Source organism: Rutilus rutilus (genome assembly GCF_951802725.1).
Source record: "Rutilus rutilus genome assembly, chromosome: 2".
Lineage (NCBI taxonomy): Eukaryota > Metazoa > Chordata > Actinopteri > Cypriniformes > Leuciscidae > Rutilus > Rutilus rutilus.
Window position 1 is genome coordinate 56,920,476 of NC_140210.1, and position 16,364 is coordinate 56,936,839.

The window sequence follows — 16,364 nt, forward strand, 5'->3', positions numbered from 1 at the left end:
AAAATTTTGATCTTAACTCAAGTGTTTTCGGCTAAATCAGTAGCCTTTTAAACGGCACAATTTTTCATTTAAGAAATCAGAAAATCTTTTTCAGAAAATCACACACACACACACACACACACACACACACACACACACACACACACACACACACACACACACACAGTCACACACACACACGCACACACACACACACATACATAGGTATTATTTTTTTGATAAAGTGTGTGTGGTTTAGTTTTCTTAAGTACCGTTTCAAGAACCGTTTAAGCACCGGAACCGTTTGAAAAATACCGAGTAGGTACTGGTATCGGATAAAACCCAACCAATACCCAACCCTAGTCTCAGGTGTTTCTCACAGCAGGTGGTTTAATCTGACACAGTGACAGTGAGGAATCAAACACACCAAATCCAGCATATATGGGTTCAGTGAATGTGGCGTTAAATGTGTGTAAGTGTGTGAGTGTGTGTGTGTCAGAGACGCTGTAGAAGGACAGAGTGCCGGCCGACACGTCCACATATACTCCTACTCTGTTAGAAAAGGGTGATGGTACAGGTACATTATTGTTCACATTATTGTGCCAGGAAGTAAATCCATTATCTGAACAGTACAGACTCCAGGATTTGTCATTGCATCCAAACCAAGAGTCATTCGCTCCATTCCTGCTGATTCCTTTATACGTCACTGCTATATTTGTCATAACTCCAGTCCATTCAACCTCCCAGTAACAGCGTCCAGTCAGACTCTCTCCACACAGAACCTGCTCAAAGCCATCAAATCTCTCTGGATGATCAGGATAGGACTGCTTCTCATTTTCAAGTGTTGCTTTTCTGTTGTCCTCAGACAGAGAGAGGTTAACATGTGCTGTGTTTGGATCCAGTGTGAGATCACAGGCATCTGAACACAAGAATAGAGATGAAAACAACATGAAGGAGGTTTTTAAAAACCATTGAAGTGTATGCAATGTGCATATTTAGATAGTTAAGTAAATGTGTGTGTGTGTGTGCGTGCGTGCGTGCGTGCGTGCGTGCGTGCGAGCGAGCGAGCGAGCGAGAGAGGGGATTAACACACTTTTATTTTAACAACAATTATAAACAAATATATTTGTTCACCACAATATGATGATAACAATAACAATCATTCATCATCACAATAAATAAATAAAACACTAAAATTTCAACACCAATTCATCTTCATAATCTGTACATAAGACATAGTTTATCCCCCAAATTTCAATAAAAAGTTGTAAACGCCCAACCAATTTGTAATACACGTATTCCACTGCACCTTGTCCTGATATCTTATTTTTCCTAGTTTTCCAAATTCTTTTGCCCAACAGTGTACTTTGTACCAAAGATAAACAACTGAAAAGAAAAGGTTTCACCCAAAGATGTAACCCACTCTGTTAACAGTGAAAACAAATCCATCAACCTTGTATATTGCATAAACAAATGAAAAACAGATTCAATCTCTGCACAAAAAATACAACCCACACTAACACTAGGATCAAGATGCACCACATTTCGTTTGTAGCTATAGATTCGTGTACAGTCCTCCACTGGAGGTCACCAGTCCGCTGGTCGATCGGACGTTTGTACAGGATATGCCAACAACCTTTAGGGGAAGAGTCATTGCAAAACATCTGTCCATTTTGTTGAAAGAACTCCAGTCAAAGAATGTAAATTAGACACCTTTACACAGATGACATAAAGGGCTTTCTTTCCCACTGACTCAAATCCATCCATTTGTGGAGTTCTGAATGACAAAAGTCCTTTCTGCTCTTCCTGCCAGTCCCCCACCGCATCTCTTACAGCTAGAGAGGGGAAACAATACTCACATCCACTTCTCTATTCATCTATTATAGATGGATTGTCCAGAAAAGAACGATAGTTAAAATACAGTTCTCCAATCACCTCTGTGGTGAGCTTTTGTAATATTCGTGTTGACTTAACCCCAGCTTTCTTGCCCAAGGATTCCAAACTGGTGTGTAGTAAATGCCCCAGCTTTGTGCACCAAGCAGACAGTAAACGTGCACGCAGAAAGGCTGAGGATAGAAGTCTCGAAGGTAGGAAAGAGTTAAGAAAGAATGGCTCCTCCAACAGCCACATCCCGGCAGGTACTTCTGGTCATCTTGAAAATGCAAAAACTTTCCAGGCTTCCAGAACAGATTTGTAGAAAGGAGTCAGATCTGTAAGCTCAGTCTCTTCTAGCTTCATCAGAAACAAATGCTTATCAAGTCCCATTCCACCAGCTCTTCTCAAAAGCGCCGCTGCGGTGTCAAACCAAGCGCTATCATTGTTGTATAATAGTCTCTGGGCAGCTTGTAAACGAAATGTCATTAGCCTGGACCTGATATCCACCAAACTGTGGCCTCCTTCTTGTATCGGAAGAAACAGTACGGGAACACACCCAATGTTGTCCGGACCAGAAAAAGGTCACCAGCTTTCTTTGTACGTCTTGCACTAGTCCAGCAGGAGGTTGTAACACATTAAATCTGTGCCACAATGTGGAAGCAACCAAGTTATTGACAATGAAGACTCTCCCCCTGTAGGATAGTTTGGGTAGCAACCAGGTCCATCGAGACAATCGGGTGCATACTTTCTCCATTATACCCTCCCAATTTAACTTCTGAAACTCACTTGAACCAAAATTAACTCCCAAGATTTTTAACCCTTCTTTGCCCCAATTAAGCTTTCCTGGCAGTGATGGCAAACAATGTAGAGTATCTTGACCTGCCCAAAAATCCTCACTTTTGTCCCAATTTACTTTTGCTGATTAAGCCTTCTCATATAAATGAAGGACTTCAGACAAAGCATTAATATCTTGCCCACCGCTAACCAACACAGTCACATCATCAGCATTAATAAGCAGAGACATTTGCATTCTGAATTGCATTTGGTATTGAAAACCCACATAAAGTCTTTCTTAAATTAAAAAGTAGAGGTTCAATGGCAATACTAAACAACAAACCAGACAACGGACAACCTTGCCATATTCCCCTTTGGACAGAAATTGGTTTACTCAAACCACCCCCAACTTTTACCATACACGAAGCGCCAGCAAAGGAGTTGTATCCAATTTAAAAAACCTTCCCAAAAACCAAAAACTTTAAGTAAGTTGAATAAATAACTGATCTACCAGATCAAAAGCTTTTTCATGATCTAGGGCAACTAATCCAACTCCCCAGTGGGCAACCTTGATGTCAAAATTACGTCACGAAATAGGTCAAAAATTAAAGTCATATTGACGTCAAAGTGTCGATGTCAATTTGATGTCAAGATTTTGACCTCTGCTGATGTCATTTTGCCTAACAAAAAGGTGAAATGCATGGCCGTACACTTATTACCAGCTTCACTTAAAACTAACCAGATTTACTGTATTTAATTTCCAGTTTAATGAAATCATTTAAATTTTGCATTTTAAAGTCACCATGATGGTGGTTAGCGTTTGCTTTAGTTGTGCTCTTGACCCTTGACTCTTTAATATTTATTTTTTTCTGGCTACTATAATTGTGTGTTTATAAAGCACATGTGTTGTAACTAAAAAAGCCATGAGAAAATGAGTTCAGGTGGTGTTGGCTGTTTATTGATGATGGTATCATCATGTAAATGCATGAATCACTGATTATGTTCAGTGTCTAATGCTTTGATTATATAGGACTTCTGTTTTTTTAAGTTGTATTATAATAGAATCCATTTAATTTTACAGCATGAGAGCAATGTTGTTTATCAAATAATATAAAGTATTTTAAAAACATTTAGTGCATTAAACTTTTTCCTCTACATTATTACTTAGCCATCAAGAATCAGTGTATGACTCTCAACAATGGTGACAATCAATGAAATGCTTCATGCTGCAGTGCATGCTGGGTACCACCAATCAAAACTCACCCATATCTCCCAGCATGCATTGCGGCTTTAATAAATTATGCAGCTGGAGTTGATCTGATCATCTGGATATTTTGTTTGATTGTCACCATTGTTGAGATTCATATGCTGTTTCTTGATGTCTGTGTGTGTCTCAGTAATACCATAGATGAAAGGTTTTTGTGCACTAAATAGTTATTAAAACCCAAGTATATTATTTAATAAACAACACTGCTAAATATGCTGTAGAATCAAATGACTTCTGTTATGAATAAAACAGATTTAAAACCACAAGTCCTATATAATCAAAACATTAGACACTCAATAAGATCAGGGATTCAGGCATTTACATGATGATATCATCATCAATAAACAACCAACATCTCCTGAAATCATTTTCTCATGGCTTTTTTAGCTACAACACATGTGCTTTATAAACACAATTTATAGCAGCCAGAGAAAATTTTACATTAAAGACTCAAGGGTCAAGAGCACATCTAAAGCAAACGCTAACCACCATCATGGTGATTTTAAAATGCAACATATTATTTCATTCAACTGGAAATTAAATAAAGTAAATCTGGTTAGTTTTAAGTGAAGCTGGTAATAAGTGTACGGCCATGCAGTTCACCGTTTTGTTAGGAAAAATTACATCAGCAGAGGTCAAACTCTTGACGTCAAATTGACATTGACACTTTAACGTCAATATGACTTTAATTTTTGACCTATTTCGTGACGTAATTTTGACATCAATGTGATGTCATATTGATGTTAAATTGACATCAAATGCCCAATGGGTCCTAAATTAAATGTTTTACAAATGTCTAAAATGTCTTGTACTATAAAACAAATGATCCATTATTGACCTACACTCCAAAAAAAATTGTGTCTAAACATAAGATTTATGTATTTGAATTGCATACAAAATTTCCATGCATTTGGATAACATAGTTTTAACATAAACCAATCAATAATCTGAATGTGATTCATATTTTTAAGTCATATATAAATGAAACAGATAAGATTTATGTAATTGTATTAATAAACTGAATGTGATTCATATTTGTCAGTCATATGTAAATGAAACGGGTAAGATTTATGTAATAGTACACAGAAAAACGCCAATGTTAAATTAACACTGCTCAGTGTTCATATGTGTGCACACTACAGAGTTAAAGTACCATTGAAGCAGTGTTGAAGTTAATGAGATAATTAAGTGATGATTGATCATTAATGATGAACACCTGCTGTTAACAAGCAGACTCAATGAAGGAAAGAGAAACACAAGAACTACAACTGACTTCAGCCACAGCCTTATGGCGCTTTTCCACTGCATGGTACGGTACGGCTCGGTTTGGTACGGCACGCTTTGGCGCTTTTCCACTGCATGGTACGGTACGGCTCGCTTCGGCTCGCTTATGGCGCATTTCCACTGCATGGTACGGTACGGTACGGCTCGCTTCGGCTCGCTTTAAATGGTACCACCTCTGTTGAGGTTCCAAGCGTACCGTACCGATACTAAAATGTGACGTGAAAACACTGAAGATCACTGATTGGTCAGACAGAATCGTCACTACCAGTGTCATTGTATTTGCGACACGAGACCATGCACGAGACAATACCCGCTAGATTTAAATAGCCAGTAGACAACAGCCAACCCTGTAGTTTCTGAGGGCACACACACACATATGTGTGTATATATATTATTAATAAATGAGCAAAACTTGGCCACAAAATATTTAATATTCAATTATTTTAATGATCACAATTAAAGTTTTAATTTTATTAAATTGAACAGCGCAAAATTCAGCATTCAATCAAATATTCAAAAAGACTTAATAATAATGTTATTTCTCTCTATAGGCGCGTTTACTACGAATATGGCGATCGTCAACTTCATCTTTGCCAGACACTGACAGAAAACACTATTTTATAAATAAAAATCAGTGCACGCATCCCCGGATTTACAAATGCACATCTTGCTTGTTGCACGCACATTATGTCGAAATAACGAGATATTATGTTGAAATAACATTATTATTAAGTCTTTTTGAATATTTGATTGAATGCTGAATTTTACGCTTGTTCAATTTAATAAAATCAGGCCTATATATAGCCTATATATTAGGGCTGGGCGATTTAAATCGCGATATTGTTATGCGCATCTCGTCAGTAAAGCCGGTTCCTTGATTAGTAGTAAATCACCATCACCTGCTTTCAGATGGAGCGGCATTTAGGGCTGAGGAGATAATTAAGCAATAATCAGCCTGTGAATCTCAACAATGGTGGTGACAATAATAAAGCATGTTGCAGTGGCTGCCACCAATCACAACTCATTAATGGCTCCCATCATGCATTGCGGTATGAATAAATTATGATCTGAATTGTCTATGTAATTTACTTTTCCTCATTGAATATTCTGCTCCTCACCATTGTTGAGATGCATAGACTGAATCTTGACATCTGTGTGTGCCTAAAAGAATGATACTTTTTTTAAACAAGTTTTAAGAAATCCTTTATCAAAAATTCTGGCCATTTATTCAGATTCACAGTTATGCTGTAACCAACAACATAAATTGAAGTCAGAAAGAAGGATCTTAATGAACTCAGTGATCAAGTTCAAATGATGATTGTCATAATATAACCAACAAAGATCACTCTTTTTTCTTTGTTCAACTGGCAGTCTTAACTCAGATACAACCGCCAAACAAAATCTAAAGTACACATGAAAGGGTCAGAGCCCAACTAAAGCAACTACCCATCACAATAATGGTAACTTACAATTTGTGATTTTCTCCTTCAGCGATTCTACTTGTTAACATCAGGTGTCTTCAATAATGCTCAATCATCACTAAATTAATCACTTAGTTATCTCATTAACGTAAACACTCTTGAGTGTGGACTCATACACTCCCAGGAGTGTTAATTTAACACTGGAGGTTTTGCTGTGTACAAAGAGCCGTAGTTAACTGACAAGCTGAGCCATATCGCATTAAATATCGTTGGCGATACGTCCGCGATATCGATGTGATTTGGCTCAGCTTGTCAGTTAACTACGGCTCTTTGTAGTAAATGCCGCTTCATCTGAAAGCAGGTGATGGCGATTTACTACTAATCAAGGAACCGGCTTTACTGACGAGATGCGCATAACAATATCGCGATTTAAATCGCCCAGCCCTACTATATATAGGCTATACTATTAATAAATGAGCAAAACTTGGCCACAAAATATTTAATATTCAATTAGGCTATTTTAATGATCACAATTAAAGTTTTAATTTTATTAAAACGCGTGCACTGATTTTTATTTATAAAATAGTGTTTTCTGTCAGTGTCTGTGCATGGCAAAGATGAAGTTGACGATCGCCATATTCGTAGAGAAATGCACATAATGGATTACATAAGAGAGTAGCCTATTTCTTTTTGTTTTGAATTATTTCGTTTAAAGACATTTCAAGCTTTGTGTATTTGAGGATGAGATGCGCTCCAGTTAACGTACAATGCAAGTGACCGCTCGGGCGCCTCAATGATTAAATTGTCTATTTTGCATCTTATTCAATCCAGGCAATTGTTTGATGAAAAAATTATTAAAATGAAGATACAATTTATACAAAACGAAATTCACTTTAAAGAAATGCTTTCTACAAAACAAAACTTAATGAAGTGGTCAAAATTATGTCTGACTCGCTCCATGTCTCTCTACTCGTGCTGTTCACTTTTCATAATCAACATAGGCAGATGGAAAAAAATAACATAACATTAACTAAATGCGCTTTTTCAATGGCAGTAGGCTAAAACAGTACATTAGGCCTAGACTCTCTATTTGTAAAGATTGCTGCACATTCATTTAATTCTGAATTTTGCACACACAAGTTGAAAGGCATTTGTTCAAATCAAGTTCACGGATAATTGTGCGTGCATTTATTAATCATTATGATACTAAAATCATAACAAAGTAGGCTATGCTATGTACAAAAAATCAGATGAGCCCAGAATATGAACGCAACGTTTAATTACACTTTAAGAATTTTCCTTCCATATAGTAAACCATTATAAGAACGTTTAATTTAATTTAAAAACATCCACATGCCGAGAATCAAGAGCACCATCCACTGTGCGTTTGAAATGTGGCGCGTTTACGATGATGTCATGGCAGTAGAGGCGGCAACTATAACGATCGGTCCCACCCAGTTTGAAGCGGTTTTTCCATTGACTGCAATGGAAAAGCAACCGAGCTAAAGCGAACCGAACCGAACCGTGCCGTACCGAGTCGAGTCGTACCACACAGTGGAAAAGCGAAGCGAGCCGAACCGTTCCGCGCCGAGTCGAACCGTACCGAGCCGAACCGTGCCGTACCATGCAGTGGAAAAGCGCCCTTAGATGAAATCAACTGAAGAGAAAAGAAGACATTAAATCTGTGAAGATCTCAGCAGAAGAGGATTAAACAAACAGTATTACCAGCTTCACTTATTGCTAACCAGACTGACTTTATTTCATTTCTGTTTGAATGAAATCAATAGTTGTATTTTAAAGTCTTCATGATGGTGGTTAGCGTTTGCTTTAGTTGGGCTCTTGACCCTTGACTCTTAAATATAAAATTTACTCTGGCTGCTATAACTGTGTGTTCATAAAGCACAATTGTTGTAGCAAAAAAGCCATGAGATCAGGTGATGTTGGCTGTTTAATGATGATGACAAAGTCATCATCATGTAATTGCCTGATTCGCTGATCTTGTTCAGTGTCTAATGCTTTGATTATATAGGATTTGTGTTTTTTAATATTGATTTATTCATAACAGAAGCCATTAGATTTTACAGCATGAAATCTAGCAAGGTTTTTTTTTTTTATTGTTAGTGCACAAACACCTTTCATCTATGGCATTACTTAGACTCACACAGACATCAAGAAACAGCATATGAATCTCAACAATGGTGACAAAAGCTACAAAAAATACATATGCATAATTTATTAATGCTGCAATGCATGCTGGGAGATATGGGTGAGTTTTGATTGGTGGTACCCAGCATGCACTGCAGCATGAAGCATTTCATTGATTGTCACCATTGTTGAGAGTCATACACTGATTCTTGATGTCTAAGTAATAATGCACTAAATGTTTTTAAAATTCTTTACATTATTTGAGTAACTGTTGGATCTAATGCTGTCAGGTCACACAGCTACTACAATAAATAAAACAAAATAAAAAAACACATAACCACAATAATCAAAGCATTAGACACTGAAAAAGATAAGTGATTCAGGCCACAATATGATGATTACACCTTCATCAATAAACAATTATTTCAGCCAGAGAAAATTTTTTATTAAAAAGTCAAGAGTCCAACTAAAGCAAACGCTAACCACCATCATGGTGACTTAAAATACAACTATTGATTTCATTCAAACAGAAAAGTCAGTCTGGTTAGTAACTAGATGTACCGCATGGTGGTACAAAATATGACCGCCACTCAGGCCTGCACTGGCTTTCCACAAAAATAAATGACGTGGGGCAATTTGGCTGTATTGCATGTTTATGTATATACCTAAAAAAAGTAGTAGTATGTGCACGTCTGTCTGACTGTGTGTGTGTGTGTGTGTGTGTGTGTGTGTGTGTGTGTGTGTGTGTGTGTGTGTGTGTGTGTGTGTGCGTATGTGTGTGTGTTTGTGTATGTGTGTGTCTGTGTGTGTGTGTGTCTGTGCGTCAGAGGTGGGAGTAAGTCACTAAATGCAAGTCTCAAGTCAAGTCCAAGTCTTAACATTGCAACTTGGTCAAAGTCAAGTCAAGTCATTCTGTTGTAAGGGTCAAGTCAAAGTCAAGTCAAGTCATTCTGTTGTAAGGGTCAAGTCAAGTCAAGTCAAGTCATACTCTTTGTCAAGTCAAGTCAAGACGCAACTTAGTCATCAAGTCATACCAAGTCACACACAGGCTCGTTTTACACATTTTTTTTTAACTCTGGGACTTTTATTACTTATTTAGACACAGAGGGCTGATGGGTTACAAAAATAAATAAACAAGCTTGTGTGTAATAAATAAAATATCATTAAGAAGCACTTTAAATGCTCTAAAATAAAAATAAATTAAATGAACACAAGTAAACAAGAATTAATAAAACTTTTCCCATCTTGTGCTAGCCATACATATAGTTATTTTGCTGTGATGTCAAATTTCCAGATACTTACATAATTGTGATGAATTTAATCCTTTTTAAGTTATTATTTTGCAGTGTAAGATTCCAGTTAACACCTTTAAATATTACATAAATGTATTATGCATTTTTATTAAACTTAATGTGTATAAATCAGCAGCAAAAAGTAATTCTTGAAAAAATCTGCACAGTAATTTTATAAAATCTAAACATGTTAATAAAAACAAATTACTATTAGTACTCTTATAAAATTCAATCAGGCAGTCATACATTTCACAATTTTATATTTATATATTAATGTCAAGAATTCAGAAGTGTATTTATATAGCGTACACTACACAGAAATAATATACAATTAAATTATGCTTATTTTAAATGTATTGAGCAGGCTAGGTATAAAAAAAATATAAGCTTTTAATAATCTTTCAGTGCACAAAACTATGATAATGAAACGCTTCAAAACAGAACGCACAAAGCGCGTATATGCAGAATGATGTGCTCAAAGCAACATGGAGTCACAGTGTTCAGCGCTGCGCTGCACAAGTCCGCATTTAAAAGTTCACGGCACAAAGCGAAGAAATGTCGAGCGCACAAATCCTAGTGTATATCTGTCCAACAGTTTATTGATCATTTGTTTCACAGTTTTAAATTCCAGTTATTGTGCGTTTGATGCCGATTCATAGTCCTTGTGATGTGCGTGATCTAACAAGCACACGGTAGTGAGTCGTTTAAAAACAGCAACAAACTCCAACAAAATAAAGTCATTTTATGCAAATCCACAGCCTTTTATCTACAGATTATGCATTATAATGTGAATATATCATATTGGAGAATGGAGAGAGAGAGAGTTTTACCGTGCATCCAACCGGAAGAGGCGCGCGCGCTGTTTGAATATTGAATGGAGAATGATTGACAGCCACAGAGGAGGGAAAAAATTCACAATAATTGAAATAAATTATTTTCCACAAGTCATTTCAAGTAAATAGGCACAAGACCGAGTCAAGTCTAAAGTCACAAGGAGCAAGTCTAAAGTCAAGTCGAGTCTTTTCAGAGATCTAGTCAAGTAAGTCTCAAGTCCAGAAAATTGCAACTCGAGTCTGACTCGAGTCAAGTCATATGACTTGAGTCTCCCACCTCTGCTGTGCGTGTATGTATGCGTACGTACATGTGTGTGCGCGTGTGTGTGTGTGTCTGTGCATGTGGATTTGTATGTGTGTGTATGGGTGTGTGTCTGTGCGTGTGGATGTCAGTGTGTGTGCATGCTTGCGTTTGTTTGTATTCCTGCATGTGTGTGTGTGACAGTATCATCCTAAACCAGCAACCCTTCGCTCAACAGCACCATCTACAGGCCGATGAGTGTACAGTCACTAAATGTGCACATAAATGAATTTATTTTATACCCCCCCATGGATGAAATTCTACGAAACTTAGCATACCCCCAGAGGATGTCAAGTTAATCATACACATGAAATATGGTGCAGTTCTGAACATCTCAACTGAAGATAGGGGCGATTAAAGCAGAATAATATTGCATTTTCATTTTTTATGGGAGGGGCGCAAATCACAAATGAGTGATTATGGGCTAGGTTGATGTGGGCCCTTAAGAGCAACATACCATAAAAATTTCTTCATCCTCGGTGCCACGGTTCAGGTAGTTATTTAGGAAAAACTGCATTTTTTGGGTTTGGGGGGGCCCAGCGTGGGGGGGGAGTGGCCCCCGGGGACCAAATGAAATTTTTCCGTAAAATCTATAGTGGGGCTACATGCCCACCAAATTTCATGTTCCCCGGTGTTTCGGTGTCCCTGGTATCGTTGACGAAAAATTCACGGGGGGCCCAGCGCAGGGGGGGAGTGGCCCCCGGGGACCAAACGAAATTTTTCTGTAAAAGTCTAGTAGACCAACATATCATAAAAATGTCTTCATCCTCGGTGCCACGGTTCAGGTAGTTATTTAGGAAAAACTGCATTTTTTGGGTTTGGGGGGGCCCAGCGCGGGGGGGGAGTGGCCCCCGGGGACCAAACGAAATTTTTTCGTAAAAGTCTAATGGGGCTACATGCCCACCAAATTTCATGTTCCCCGGTGTTTCGGTGTCCCTGGTATCGTTGACGAAATATTCACGGGGGCCCCAGCGCGGGGGGGTAAGTGGCCCCCGGGGACCAAATGAAATTTTTCCGTAAAAGTCTAGTAGACCAACATACCATAAAAAATTCTTCATCCTCGGTGCCACGGTTCAGGTAGTTATTTAGGAAAAACTGCATTTTTTGGGTTTGGGGGGGCCCAGCGCGGGGGGGGAGTGGCCCCCGGGGACCAAACGAAATTTTTCCGTAAAAGTCTAGTGGGGCTACATGCCCACCAAATTTCATGTTCCCCAGTGTTTTGGTGTCCCTGGTATCGTTGACGAAATGACGAAAAAAAAAAAAAAAAAAAACTTTGACAATCCCTATATGACCGCTTTCGCTAGCTACGCTAGCGGCGGTCATAATAAGTGAAGCTGGTAATAATGTTGTTTAATCCTCCTCTGCTGAGATCTTCACAGATTTAATGTCTTCTTTTCTCTTCAGTTGATTTCATCTAAGGCTGTGGCTGAAGTCTTTTGTAGTTCTTGTGTTTCTCTTTCCTTCATTGAGTCTGCTTGTTAACAGCAGGTGTTCATCATTAATGATCAATCATCACTTAATTATCTCATTAAATTCAACACTGCTTTATCTCTGTAGTGTGCACACATATGAACACTGAGCAGTGTTAATTTAACATTGGCGTTTTTCTGTGTACTATTACATAAATCTTACCCGTTTCATTTACATATGACTGACAAATATGAATCACATTCAGTTTATTAATACAATTACATAAATCTTATCTGTTTCATTTATATATGACTTAAAAATATGAATCACATTCAGATTATTGATTGGTTTATGTTAAAACTATGTAATCCAAATGCATGGAAATTCTGTATGCAATTCAAATACATAAATCTTATGTTTAGACACAATTTTTTTTTTTGAGTGTATTTGGTATGCAATATGTCTGATCTTTATGCACTATTGTATGTACATGTTTCTTTAACCTGTTAGCAAGACATTTTGACAAGATTATAAATTCCGTGGTCAATAAGGCAACAGACCTCCAGTTCTTTAACAAAGACAAATCTCCCTTTTTAGGAAGTAAAGAAAGAACAGCACTGTGACATGTAACAGGCAAAAATCCATCCTTGTAACATTCACAGAAAACCTCATAGAGATCAACACCAAGGGTTTCAAAAGTGTTAATAGAACTCTGATGTCAACCCATCAACACCAGAGGAACGCCCCGAGCTGAGTCTCCTTTTTATGTAAGAGAAACTTTTTAGAAATTATTTGCCTTACATTGTAAAAGTTAAAAAATATTATGCCGTACAAGGCCAGTGCTGCTATAATTAATAAAGTAAACCTAACTCATAAATTGGACTCTATGAGTTCAGTGATTCAGGTCAAATGATTGTGAAATAATGATTATGTTAAAACACAACCAATGCCATTACATCACCTTTTCTCTTTGTTCATCTGGCTGTTATAACTCATGTACAGCAGCCAAACAAAACTTAAAGTTAATCATTTAAGGTCAAGAGCCCAACTAAAACACACACTGATCTCCACAATGGTGACTTTAATTATGGTTTTCTCCTTCAGTGATTCTGCTTGTTAACATCAGGTGTCTTCAATGTTGGCAATAAAATATATTTTGTAAATTTTACTCATTTTAAATGGTTACCTTTTAAGGAATTCATTTGATTAATTATTACTCAATTCTAATTTGTTAAATTTAATTAATAATATTGCTTGTAATCTGTTGCCTCATTTTTATTAATTAGATATCAATAAAATCAATGTATTCTTTTTTACAGTGTATGTGGCAGCAGAGGAAAGTTCCTCAAAAGTTAAAAAAGAGTCCAAGGCAGTCTTAGAATCAGAGTCCAATTTAGAAAGACTGTTCAGCACAGTCCAATTCACAATGTTCTGCAGTATATAAACAGGAATAAAAGTCCACTGCATGATGACGCATTTCTGCAATGTTAGTGGTAACACTTCCATCAGGGAGACGGAGGAAGGCCATTTGTTTGTGCTGTGCTACTAAACGTTCCAAGTTAAAGAAATATGCACTTGGGGCATCCATCTCATTTACTGAAATAAAACGAGACCTCACCAAGGCTCCTTTCACCCTTTCATTTAAGAAGGACCCCAACTCACTCTTTTTTTTGTTGTAAACAGTGAGACAAACCAGGATCATGTCTATCCAACATAGATCTTTCAAGAGTTTGAATAGCTTTTTTTGTCATATGTGTGGAATTAACTGTATATTGCTGACAAAACATTTGTATTTGTGTTTTTCCATTTTCCCACTATTGTCTTAAAATTTCAAAAGTATGTTTTGTTTTTTCCAACATTCCCAGAAAACTTAAAAATGTCTACAGAAACTAACTTCTTGTAATAATTTGGCATTAACGTGCCAATATGAAGATTTCCTTGAAGACTGTGACAAAACTAATGAGATAAAAACCATATGATGATCTGAAAACCCCACTGGTAAAATTGAACACTCAATAACCTGATTACTAAAACATTTAAATATATAAATTCTGTCCAACCGGGCAGCACTCACTCTATTATTAGATACTTTAACCCAAGCATATTTTCTGGCAGTATTATGTTTAATCCTCCACATATCTAATAGTTCAGCTTCTTTTACTAATTTAGACAGTTAAATGGAAGATTGCATGTGAGGTTCCTCAGAAGTTCGATCAATGGTACATTTTTCTGTGCAATTCCAGTCTTCCCCAATTATCACATTGTCATTATTAAGACACTGTTTCAATATTCCACTTAAAATCTAAAAATTCAATTTCAGCCTTCACTACAACAAGACGACCTTGTATAACTTATTCTGAGCTTAAAATATTAACTCTAGTTTCTGGAGAAAAAATAATTGCCACTCCTGCAATAAAATTTGTCCCATGACTAAGTATCTGTTGCCCCTTCCAGCACATTTCCAATCGACTTGATTATCTACATCACTATGAGTTTCCTGAAGCAATACAACATTTAGTCTTTTTAGCTGTATGCTTTCCAATAACAAATCACGTTTATGTCTATCCCTCTCACCATTAACATTAATGTAGCCCACCCTTAAAAAATCCATACATGTATTTAACCCCCTGTGGTCGACAATCGTGCCAGCGTGATAGGCTCGCTTTTTTTATTATCAGTTCAAACGAGAGTCCAAATACTCTGTTGACTTTGATCTTACAAACCCGTTTCATACATCAATCGATCCTGTTAAGTGTGTATTATTTTTGTGTAAACTCACAATAAAAACAAAGTGCTGTGCTTTTTGCCAAATAAAGAAAAATAAACACGATGCCAGTTCTACTTTCTCTCTGTCAGTGAAGTCAATTCTGAAACGCGTCCGAAAATTAACTATAACTCAGTGAATACTCAGTCAAACAGGCATACAGACACACAGGCATGAAGCTTGAATTCTCTTCTTTTAAATGAAGTAATTTTTATAAAAAACAAATATTCTCAGTTTATGTAATCTGTAAGAAAAGAGCGAGATGTCAGTCGTTCTCATCTCAGCGAATTATTTTTAATGTGACCCCGCCCACGGAGAGCGCGCGCTATTCAAACGCAAATGACTGAGGCAATCCATGCAAACTGTGAACGCCCCCATATCAGCTCGAGAAAACACATCAAGTTTATTCAGATCATTGTACTTGTTTACACCGTCTCGCGGCGCTGTGAGGAATAATAATAATGGAAAATGTACCTCAGAAGTGCTGGTATTTCGAGCAACGGATCCTGAGAATACTGTAGTAAGTTTTTTTCATTCTCAAGTGAATCGCATTTCTGTGTGTGAATGAATGAACGGCAGAGACGCACGCTGTTTACCACAACTCGCAAAAAGACGGTTTAAATTTGAATCGCATTTCTGTGTGTGAATGAATGATCCGCTTTTAGAAAACTATATTGCTATACTGAGATGAGTACAAATCGACTGAAATATGTTGAAATAAAATGTATTTGTATAAGGAACGTATTAAACTGCAAATTAACATTTATATGCCCTAATATTTCATAAAAACAACTTACAGTCAGGTGAAATATGAAAGACAACATTTTGTTGACTAGATTTGGGTACAGTTTTTACTGTAGAATATACTGCCACATCAAATAAGCTTTTGTTTAGCAATTTCTGCTCATATGTTCTCTCTCTCTCTCTCTCTCTCTCTCTCTCTCTCTATATATATATATATATATATATATACTATTTTTGTCAAAAATAAAGTCATCAACTAAGATGTTAGATGTTCC

At 37.0% G+C, this 16,364-nt stretch overlaps 1 protein-coding gene across 1 annotated transcript in view; it reads right to left on the reverse strand.

The window, feature by feature from the left end:
• Nucleotides 1-217: 217 nt before the first annotated feature.
• The window catches only part of LOC311286327 (protein NLRC3-like), a 32,955-nt gene continuing 16,808 nt past the window's right edge, over nucleotides 218-16,364 (reverse strand). The window contains exon 7 of the mRNA XM_084402492.1: nucleotides 218-898. Coding sequence (XP_084258618.1) covers nucleotides 345-898 — 554 coding nt within the window. The 3' untranslated portion in view covers nucleotides 218-344. The remainder of the gene's footprint in view (nucleotides 899-16,364) is intronic.